Consider the following 12,113-nt stretch of genomic DNA (forward strand, 5'->3'; position numbering starts at 1 on the left):
ACTTCAAGCTCAATATGCCCAAAACCAAGTTCATCATTTCTACCCCATCCCACCTGCAAACCCAATGCCTTCTCCATACTCTATCACTAATTCTTCCCTCTTCTTTCCCTTAGCGTCCATTCAACTACCAAGTCCATTCAGCCTGCTAAATATCTCTACCTCCCTCCCTTCTCCAGCCCCACTGCCACTTTCTAAATCAGACCCTCACTTTGTTCCTGATCAATGCAACAGTCTCTACTAACTTTCCTAACACAGTCACTTATCCCTCCAATTTCTCATCTATGCTGTTGCCAAAAAAATTTTATAACTTATAATATGATCATCTTATTCCTCTGCTCCAAATTTTTCAATGCTTCCTGACCTCCTACAAGATAATGTAAACTCTTGTGCATGAGAGACACAGGTGTTAGATGACATACAGTTTCTGATTTCTTATCCAGCCTCATTTCTTACAATTCCTCACCTCATACTTATGTCCCAGGAATACTCAGGAATTCAGTTTCCAGAACACCATGCTTATATATATATATATATATATATATATATATATATATATATATATGTAAGCATGTTAGTGCAAGATATATATATCTTGCACTAACACCTTTGCACTGCTTGTTCACAGCAAATTCTTGTCTCAGACTCTTCTTCCTCTGCAGACTTCCCTAACCTTTGCTATCTTAACCAAGGGCCTTCTTCTCCAGTATTCTTATGAACTTTGTATATGTTCCTCTTAAAGCAATTTTATTTTTCTATAATAGTTGTTTGAAAGCCTGCCTTCTATATTCTTAGCAATTTCAGGGAAAGGTCATGGCTTTTCATTTCATAGCACAGTGCCTTCCCATAGTAGGCACCCAAATATTATATTTATTGATCCCTGCATATCAAGAACTTATAATCTACTTAAGGAAAGTGGTTATGTTCACAACAAAAGTTAAGTAACAATACAAGGCAGGATAAATCATTCCACCAGTTATTTCTAAACTTTGCACAGTGGAATTACCTTCGGTACTTTCAAAATTCCCAAAGTACAGACCGTACCCCAGACCAATCAAATCACAGTCTGTGGGGCTGAAACACAGGCATCAATATTTCTTGAAGTTCCCCATGAGATTCTGATGTCCAGACAAGTTTGGGAACCACAGCAGTTACAGAAGGAGTGGCTAAGAAAGACTTCAGGAATGTCCAGTTTGAGCTATGGTTTTCAAGTGGTTAAAGCTGTGGAAAGTCTAGAAGTTAGAGTACACTCCTTGACACAGAGCATGTAAGCTCCTCTCTCTCTCTCTCTCTCTCTCTTCCCCTCCCTCCCTCTGTCCCATGCCTTCACCCCTGTTATCCCTGCTGCATAAAATACCCACACCTGTTCACTAGACAACTTCTTCTTCACTCGAAACCTTCCTCCTGACTCTCACAGGCAGAAATAGGGGCTTGCTCCACAATCCACCCACTAAACTTTGTATATATTCCTTTTAAATTAAAAGCATATCAGCTAATACACTGTAAGTCATACCACTGATTTAATAACAACTTTGGGGTTAAAAACAGAAAATCTACTAAACTAAATTCATATATATGTGTGTCTATTACGAGACACACTGATTTCAGAAAAGTTAAAATATGAAAAAAGTCAGGCCTAGAATCAAGGAAATACAGTATGTTTAACATTCCTACATGAACTAAATTCAGTTTTACAAACAAAACAAAAATGTGACTATACTGTATATTTTAATTTTTAAAAATCACATTGGTATATGGTTCATCATTACAAATTTTATTATACTCTTAGGAAGATGTAAACTTAAATTCAAGTAATAATCTACCTGAAAAATATTATAACGTTTCCCAAAAAGGAAGAAGAAATTATCATACATTAATAACATATATATTTTAAAGTAATGAATTTTCTTACCTGAGTAGTGAATAAGGCTGTGTTTGAAAGATCAATAAATCATTACAATGACCCTAATCAACATAAAAAAGGAGTTATCAAGACTTTCGATAAAAATAAAATACATTAATAATTGAATAATTTTATTTTATAAATGTAAAAGAAATTATGTAAAGCAGCAAATAAATCTCTAACTATTCACACACACATACACACACACACAAATATACACATACCTGCTAGCTACACAAACTTTAGATACGTGGTTACCATTTTTTCAGTGACCAAACTTCTACCTAACCACAGCCTATATAACTGCAAATTTTAAAATCAGAAACATGTTTTCCCTTTAAGACAGTGGTTTCAAAATGAGAATAGTAGTGGTTTTCAAGTTTTTTGGGTTTTAAGCAGGACTTTTTTCTTCCAAATGACTCATTTTAAAATCTCTTTATTCTGTCCCCCTTTTCCAGGTGACAGATTCCCTGGGAATTCCTAATTTGAAAATCACAGATCCAGAAGATTTTTTGAATAATGACTCTCTCATCTAAAAGTTAATGTGGAGAAGTCAGCAGAAAATTTTTCTAATACTTTCAAATAGGTCTTTAGAATTTCATAATTTATGATTATGATTTTAATCAGAATTCATATTTTAATGATAGACTTTGTATCCTAAATAAAGATTTCTAGTGCCAAGAAAAAGAAGACAAACCACAAAAGTTGCTTTTTAAGTAAAGTTGTGGTTTTAATTTTTTATTGACGCACTGAATCCTCAGCCAAAGAAAGTTCTAAAACTTTCACTACACATAACATTTAAGTTGGAGGCCTCAGAACCTTAAAATAAACCAAATTCCCTGGAGAAAAGCCACCTTATCTCAGGGTTCACCACTCCATAGGAACAACTCTGGAGATAACTAGGCCTGAAGAGGCGAAAGGGCACTGGGCCCCTCTGGTGGGCTCTGTCTCATTGTAGCCCATCCCTGACGGCTCAGCGCCTGCCATTCCCAAGTGTCCTATGCAAACCAGAGCGAGCAATCCTGAGCTCCTGGCCCATCATGCACAGAATATAAGTGTGGCCATCTCTCTGAATTTCCCAAGGTGCAAGGAGTGGAAGAACAATACTTTCCAAATGCTACTCGTTTATTCCTTTCACTTTAGTTTTATCAGATTTTAAAATTAGAATGCTTTAAACTCAAATGTAAAACAGGGGTGAAGCAGTGGCAAAAGGCACATAAAATTAAAAAATACACTTTAAACATTCTAAAGTAGTTTCCTCTTGATGGGAGAAGCTAGCATTAGTAATGTTCTAGTTATCAAGTTAGGTAGCAAATTTCACAAGTACTTATTATTATACTTAGTAGTTCACATATACTTTATATATAGTCTTTTTATGCACCAAATATTGTGTACAAATATTTTAATTCAATAAAATTATCAACGCTCGGGACTACGGGGAGGGTCAAAGAGAAATGAAGAGTCATCCTTTAGAAGCTCTTCTTAATAATTTGACTAATGAAGTTAATAGACCTATTTTGATTTGTAAACCCCAAATATCCTGAAATGCTTCACAAAAGCCACTCATTCTAAAGATTAATCGTACAACAGTGTAATATTTCATGCCCTTCCATATTTTTCAATGTGGGAATATCAACAATCTTTTTGAACAGCCATTTAGTTTGAATAACACAATTACTCAGAGGAAATATTTAGATATGAAATTTTCTTACTGTATCCAAGGAAAGTAAATCATCTTTGCTCCCACCAAATACCATTATTTCATTTTCTTTTCCCAAACAGGCTGTGTGCCATAACCTATGATTGAAAATTATAAACAGTGAAATACTATCAAGGAAGAAACTGTACATTACATATAAACCAATTTTAAATTGCACACTCTAAAATTTAATCTATTTCAAAAGGGGTATGATTGAACTTGAGCCTTTGTCATATCCTCAAAGGGGTTAGATTTTAAAGATTTCTCTAGAATTATTAGAGAATTAGATTCTAGGTTTCATTAAATCACATTGTTTCAATGAAAGAGAGGCCTCCCAATAACTCTTTCTTATTATATCCTCCGACCTTTTTCTAACCTCTTTATCTCATAGATATTATCATGAAATAAAATAATTTAAAAAAGAACTGATCAGCCTATTGCAGAAACAGTTTTCTTATTGCTATCTGCCATGGTGCTGTTCTCATCATTTTGACTTCCTTCCCTGTTCTCTGGTCCCCACCACCGGACAAATCCAACTGGTCATTCTCTTTACATTTATATTGTCACACTACTTATCACCCTGGGTACAGAATACCACACACGTTCCTTATTTCTCTGTCTCTAATCTCTTCCAGCTACCTATAGCTAATAAATAATATTTTTCAAATATTTATTGTTTTTAACCATGGACATTTCCTGATCAGGAAGCATCTCTGCCACTTTTCTCAGCCTAAAATTTATGATCAATAGCTATTTTTTTCCCATAAATTTTAATTCTTGCCTTTCCCCAAATGAACCCTCTATTTCAGCCAAGTCCATTTATTCCCTAAGAGAAAAGCTTGTACCACTTTCTAGGCTTTTGTTCGTTCACCCTGCTTCTTGGGCTTAAAATGAGAAGTCTTTCTCTCAGAGCCTTAAAAACAGGCTCAAAATCCCCAGGAAGTATTCCAAATACCACCCAAATTGGCTCTGTTACCCTCTCTGTTCAGCACGCTTCAACATTTATGTGCTTATTTTATAATCTCCTAACTCACATTTGAAGACAAATTGCTCTATATACTACTTCAATTTTTTGATGTAATTTGTCTCCTAACTCCCTACGAAGACTATATATAAGGTCCTTAAGGTCAAAAATGGCCCCAGTGGTGTAAAGCCGACTGTGCCTATCAACTCCATGTTCAATATCACATTGGCCATGGTGCAAATTAGCAAATGCTACAAACTAGGGCTTTTTTTTTTTGGGTTTTGTTTTTCCTGGAGAGCGGTTGTTAACTGTTTACCAGCACACCACTGGAATTTGGGTTATCTAATTTTATATTCTTAAAAATGCTTAATAGGTTGTTCTGCATCCAGTAGGTGCTCAAAAACTTCTGATTAACAAAAGCAAACACAAAATACTAGCATAATTTACTCAGTGATTAAATAAACAAATTATTTCATAAAGAAGCAGAGCATCTAATGCTGTTTTGGAAATGGTCTGATAGCTCATATCCATCTCTAATTTCACATTATTTACCAAAAATAACGTTATAGTTTTATAAAATTTAATGTTTCTGTGGGTCTGAAAAAAAAGTACACATAAATTTCTTAATTTTAGAAAATAAATTAAAAGTTTTACAGAATCATTGCTTTGACTCTGAGAGTACTTGATTACTTTTTTTTTTTGGCCGCACTGTGCAGCATGTGGGATCTTAGTTCCCCGAACCCGTGCCCCCTGCATTGGGAGTGTGGAGTCTTAACCACTGGACCGCCAGGGAAGTCCCACTTTTCTTAATAGACCAAATTGTTGAAGCATCGGATGCCCCAAACAATTACATATTATCACGTCTTTTATTACCACATAACTTATTTTTAGTACATTAATCCTTTTAATTTAATTTCCACAAATGCAAACAGTGGGCTTATGCACAATTTGTTAAAACAGTTTTCTCAAACAATCATGACATATTCAAGGACAAATGCACTTGGGACCCAGAATAGGACTGAGTCATTAGAAATTTTGTTTGTGAAATACTCTGCCCAATTCTCTAACTTGTATGTTAGAACATAAATTGACACAGATCTTCAGCAACCCCCAGCTTATGCTGTGGGGTTGGGGATGGGGATTGGAGGAGGGACTGAGGGAAGGAGATCGAGTATAACAAATTCCCTCATAGGAAGGAATAGCTTAATTTCCAGGACAGAAAGCCATGTGTAACCTTGGAAATACTCATGGATCCAACAATGCCTAAGGCTCTATATATCAACACCTTATGGGACATCTTTTACAGACACACAAAAAAGGGACCTTGCTGACAGCCACCTATATAGGCGATCAGATATAGCTACATAGACGGCTATTCACCCAAGCACAGTTTTATCTAAGATGACACCTGGAGAAGAGAGTGTTACGTTGTAGGACGCTGGTTCTCAACCAGGGACGATTTTGCCCCCAGGGGGACATTTGACAATATCTGGAGATATTTTTGATTGCCACAATTCCAGGTGTGTGTTGGGGGAGGGCGGGGGGAGTGGACACAGTACTACTGGCATCTACTGGGTAAAGGCCAGAGATGCTTCTACACATGCACAGGATACCTCCAACAACAAAGAATAATTTGGTCCAAAATGTCAATAGTACCAAAGTTAAGAAACTTTCCATAGAATTACAAGAGGAGAATTGGGCAGCTTACATTTCAAATTAGAACTTGGAAAAGTTTGCACAATATACATTTAGATGTTAAGTAAATTCTTACTTTCAAAAAAAATTAGTATATATACACATATATATGTTCTCCTTACACTAAACTGTATCCCACCTGTTCTCCTCCTCACCTCATACCTGAAGATAGATCTGCCTCTGTCTTATCTGCCTTAGGGAAACTCTGGCCTGGACTTCATCATCGAGGAACACTGGAAAGCCTTTCCTGCCTTGATTTTGGTGACATCTAGCTTGCAACCTGATGTTTTTTCTACAGACAGGTAGTTTATGTCCTCTCACAGCTGCTCTAAACTTATTACCTAAACATTCTAATAAAGCATATGATTTACATGACACATCAGCTGAATTCAAAGAAATCTCTTTACATAGCTCAGTTCTAACTAGTATATTATTGATAATAGTTCTATGCCTCTGATTACTCATTAAGGATTGAAATATAAAATAGGAGCAACTGAAAATTAAACATATTACTACCACTTTGGTCTATAATTAATTCATTCACACAATCAAACAACTGCAAGAGAACTAAGAGCTCATCTAGTCCAACTCCCTCATTTCGCAGATGAAGAAATTGATGCTCAGTTTCTTTAAGTGACTTTCCCAAAGCCAAAAAGCTAAGTGGTAGCTGAGCAAGGACTAGAACACTGGGCTCCTGAATTTAATATAAAACTCTTTAAATTAAACAATATATTTCAAAAGATCCAGAATTGGTAAAATAATACATTCCACTGAATTTTTATACATGAAAATATAAGAATCACACATGTAGTTATGATAAACTCTAAATGTATTGTGCATATTAATATAGATATACACAATGATATATATATTTACATATAAATATTTTCAGGCCTTTTTCTCAAGTAAGTTACTTGTTATTAAATGTCTGAAATGCATATCATTAACTTATGCGTTACTATATCATTGACTTCACAATAATATAAATAATCTATAGTAAAAAAATTCTGAAATACATGGCATGAAAAATAATAAAATTACTGACCATAATGATTATAAGGTACTGAATTTGAATCTCTTATGAATATATCTTTATCATACTATTCAGTCAAATAAGAAAAAAATACCGTACGAATGTGATTTTCTTTGCAGTCTAATAATAGTATATTTTTCTACAGTTTTTTCTCTATAATATACCACAAACAACTGTTTTCTTTTTTAAGAAATTTACATTAATGAATACATCGTACAGTTAATAAAGAAAAATAATAATCTGTCATCTACTTGATCAACATGAAAGCAATTTCCTCATTAAATTGCTCTAAACCGCTTCCAAACCTAAATAACTGCTACTAAAGCCAACCCCATTCTTGTCTACTTATTAAAAATATTAACATTATATCATACTTTCAATTTCCTAGCCTTTTCACATTTATCAGGCAAGATTATACATTTACCTAAAAGAATAAAATTTTCAAATATACAAATATGGATAGAAACTGAATAGTTCCTTTCTACAATCAGATATAATTAGAATTACAGTTAAATTATTTGGGTAACATCACGCTTATTTGAAAGATATCCTTCCTGAGGGTTTCTGGTTTTAACAGCAAACACTATAAATTCAGTGCTACATTTTAATACTTTAAAATTCTTAACTATTTTACTTATTTGTCAACTTCTAGACTTACCTGGGTTTTGTTTTAGGTAAATGTGTAAGCTGTTTCCAACAATTTGTTAAGACATTATGAATCCAACCATCACCTGCAATATTATGACAGTTCAGAAATTAAGATTAGGTCTTTGGGATGAAATTTTAATTTTTTCCCCAAATTTATCATGCTACATTTATAAGACTATTTTTTGTGCATGTGCATATTTTATCATAAAAATTCTCAAACATGTACGAAAGCCAAGTGAACATGACAATGAACCTTCACATAACCCAGATTCAACAACTATTAAGATTTTACCATATGTGCTCCATTTATCTGTTTGTTATTCTTGTTGCTGAATTCTTCTAAAACAAATCCTAGCTCTTATCATTTTCTCCATATTTCAGTGAGCATTACTAAAAAAAATTGGACATTTTTTACACAGCCACCATGTTATTATCACTTAACCACAATGCCACCATCACAGTCAACAAACCTAAAAGTAATTTCTCGGTATCGTCTGATACCCATATGACCATTTCTTCAGCTGAATCTTTGAGGGAGGAAACTGACTAGACTAGGAGTTAGGACATTTAATTCTCCATAGTTCAATGATGAAAAAAAGCAAATAGGAATTTGAAACAGTAGAGCTCATGAAGATACGATATTAAACAACTCCTAGTGAAATGGATAGATTTTAGGTTTTTTTTCTTCCAGTTTTATTGAGATATAATTGACATACAATACTGTATATATTTAAGATGTATAGATGTTAGTTTTTAAATTAGATTCCAAATCCTTTTTAATTAAAAACCCCACAAATTAGAGAAGTATAATAATCTACAGTAACTAACATCCCCTAGAGGAACTGCTGTTCCTCCAACCAGCATCTGGCATTTCTTGGCCAGAAGACTGCCAGATACACAGTTGATGCTCAATAAATTTTTGTTGAAAAACAAATAGTTGTTTTTAGATCCTATATAAAATTATATAAATGGTTTTAATGGTATATAAAGTTTCTTAAGAAAAATGTCTCTAGCCATAGAAAACTTCTGCATTAAATTACAAGACACTTGTCAAACTAAGTGGATATTCTTGGTCACTTGTCTTTCTTGGTGCCACAATTATACTAGTGAAAGAAAAACTGTCTTACAAAACTCACAGCCATTGGGATGAGCAGTAACAGGAGTTAAAAAACTCTAGCTAAGCACTTTCCTTTATAGTTCTGGAACAAAAAGAGAAGCAACTGGCCTTCCCACCTTGTATTTCTAGAGCTTCCTGGGAAAGGTTCCTCTTCTGATCCCCATTCTAGCCTATAGTATAAGCATCTGGATCAAAAATTAGGAAGACACAAAATCAGAAATACTATAGTTGAAAGGGTCTTTAATTCCTCTAGGTTCAACCACTCTTCCTTTCCCTACACTAGGAAACAGGAGAACTTAGACAGGCAAGGGTACGGAAGGAAAGGGGCCTTCTACTTCTAATTCATGATGCAACCACATAGTTGGCGATAAAGGTAAACCAGAAAATCAGAAAAGTAAAAATACCTTAAGTATCAAATACAATCAAGTAAAAAAAGAATAAAATGTTAACTGTAGGCTAAACTTTAATCAACTTACTTAACGGAATATTGTCTGCACTTAGTCCACCAAATAGGAAAAGTGTATCATCAGCTATTGGTGTTAAAGTATGCCATGACCGATGTTTGGGGTTTTCTCCATTAATTGGAATCCTGTGGTGAGGGAAAAAAATAGAAGAATCTAGGTACTGTGTTAGTCAAAATAAAAGTTTTTTGATCATCTCAGATCTCAAAAGAAAAAACTGCCCTCCTTAGTATAAAAAATTTAGATTCTACTAATCCTACCTACAAGAATATTTTAAAAACATTCTTAAATTCTTGATGAATTTACACAGTTTCTTTCCATTTAATGTCTATCCCACTTGGCCAGAACACAGACTGAAAGTTAAAAAGTCAATTCCCAGTTATTCACAATGCATACTGAACATCATTCCTATTGAAACCAAGCCAGACCTGGTGGGGCTCCTGGGCACAAAAACCTTTCTGTGTCCCCTTCCCTGAGTTCCAAAGGGCAGGTTCAAACAGCTGCTAATCAGGGAAGGGAGAGGATGCAGACACAAGGGAGGAGCAGCCAAGAAACAACAGTGCAGCCTTGGGGCAGGGTCCTGGTTCTGCCTCAAGGGATACACATAATATCTTTGAGCTCTTCTGCTGAACTGAAACCCCCACCAAATGCAAGATGTTAACTACATGATGAAGCATTTTTCATTCCAGAGAAGGTCACAGTTTGCCCATCACCACCTGACGCCAGATGACCTCTGGATTGAAGGAATGTGGGCCCTGCACATACCCAGATCCTTATCAGCAACCCCGCCCCTGGACTATAAGACTCCTCACAGGCTCCCCCTGGTTGGGACACACAGTTCTGAGGGCATTAGCTTGCTGTGGCTCCCTTTGCCTAGCAAAGCAATAAAGCTATTCTTTTTTACTTCACCCAAAACTCTGTCTCTGAGATTTAATTTGGTGTCAGTGTTCAGAGGCTGGATTTGGCTTCACTGTTAGTTAATGAGTAAAACTTCCTCAGGTTTTTAACATAAATAGTTTCATGTCTGTCATTTTTTACTGTTGTTTCACATTTAATTTTGTATTTTCAGCTGACTTCCTTAAGGATATTATGGGATTTTATTGTTGCTGCTGCTGTTTACTTTGGTCTATTGATTGTAGAATTTCCTGAAAATGCTACTCTAACTTCAAAATAAAAGTATGCAAGCCACTCCAGATCCAGGATAAACCTCTAAAGATTTCAAACAAATATTGTCATATTCTTAAAATAAAAACAGAAATAAAAACATAAGCACAGGGACTTCTCTGGCCGTCTAGTGGTTAAGACTCCGTGCTTCCACTGCAGTGGGCACGGGTTTGATCCCTGGTTGGGGAACTAAGATCCCACATGCCGTATGGTGCAGCCAAACAAAACAAAACAAAACCATAAGCACAAAACTTTAACTAATTTAGGAGGTGAGATCACACCATTCTCCAACATTCCGGAATGCTCCAGAATAACATGGGCCATTGGTAGAAGACGTAATTTATTTTTTCCAAAATGGAAATATTTTTACTGTTTCTGTTAACTATAAAAAACATTTGGGTTACAAAACATTCAACAACCACAAAAATAGTTTTTAAAAAGGACAGTTCTCCTATAATCCTGTCCTCCAGCAATAAGAAACATTAATAATTTGGTATATATCTTTCCTAACTTTAATGCACATATAAAGACATTTATTAAAAATATACAAATAGGATCATATACTCTGTTCAGTCAATTTTTTTCATTCAACTAGTATGTTGCAGAATATTTCCATGAAGCATAGTGTCCTTTGGTAATGGAAGCATGGCAGCTCATTGGGCAAATGCACCATGATTTAAACAACCCCCACTTACGGACATGAGGGCTGATGTCATGTTTTTGCTCTTATAAATAATGTTGCAATAAACATCTTTGTTGTGTGTGCACACACACGTACATATATGCACACACATATAAACACTTGTCCAATTTTTGTCTTAGGAGGAATTCTGGATCAAAGTAGAAATTCCATTTTATATTTTAAACATATTACCAGACTACCTTCCAGAAAATTATACCCATTTAAACTCCCACTAATTGTGTTACAACCTAGCACAAACTGGTCATTTGTAATTATTTTTATCCGGTAAGTGAAAACTATTATTTTTATTTCAATTTCTTTAATAATTTATGAAGTTGGACATCTTTTAAAAATAATTTCTGCATATTTGTATTTCTTCTATGAGTTGCTCATTCATGTTCTTTGTTCACTTTTATTGGCTTGTTTGTCTTTTTCTTACTGATTTTCTGAGTTCTTATGAATCTTAGCCCTTTTGGTTAGAAATACTGTAAATATTACTTCTAGTTTGTTTTTTGTTTGCATTTTCCAATTTGCTTTTTAACTTTTTGTGGTATATATTTCTACACAGAAATATTTAATTCTTAAATGGTCTTATCAATCAGTCTTTTAATTTATGAATTTTGGGTTATATCATCTTTATAAAAGCTTTTTCCATGCCAAGATTTTAAAGATAATCTGCTATATTTTCTTCTAGCACTTTTGAGGTTTTATTTTTAATAGTATTTATACTTTGGCATAATATATAGGTCT

At 34.5% G+C, this 12,113-nt stretch overlaps 1 protein-coding gene across 2 annotated transcripts in view; it reads right to left on the reverse strand.

Annotated features, from left to right (window-relative positions):
• KLHDC1 (kelch domain containing 1) overlaps nucleotides 1-12,113 on the reverse strand; it is a 52,507-nt gene that overhangs the window by 5,022 nt on the left and 35,372 nt on the right. For both annotated transcript variants that reach the window (XM_082385784.1, XM_082385783.1), the window contains 4 exons: nucleotides 9,533-9,645; nucleotides 7,950-8,022; nucleotides 3,613-3,697; nucleotides 1,910-1,962 (listed from right to left, as the gene is read on the reverse strand). In XM_082385784.1, coding sequence (XP_082241910.1) covers nucleotides 1,910-1,962; nucleotides 3,613-3,697; nucleotides 7,950-8,022; nucleotides 9,533-9,645 — 324 coding nt within the window. The remainder of the gene's footprint in view (nucleotides 1-1,909; nucleotides 1,963-3,612; nucleotides 3,698-7,949; nucleotides 8,023-9,532; nucleotides 9,646-12,113) is intronic.

This window comes from Balaenoptera borealis (genome assembly GCF_965194805.1).
Source record: "Balaenoptera borealis genome assembly, chromosome: 3".
NCBI lineage: Eukaryota > Metazoa > Chordata > Mammalia > Artiodactyla > Balaenopteridae > Balaenoptera > Balaenoptera borealis.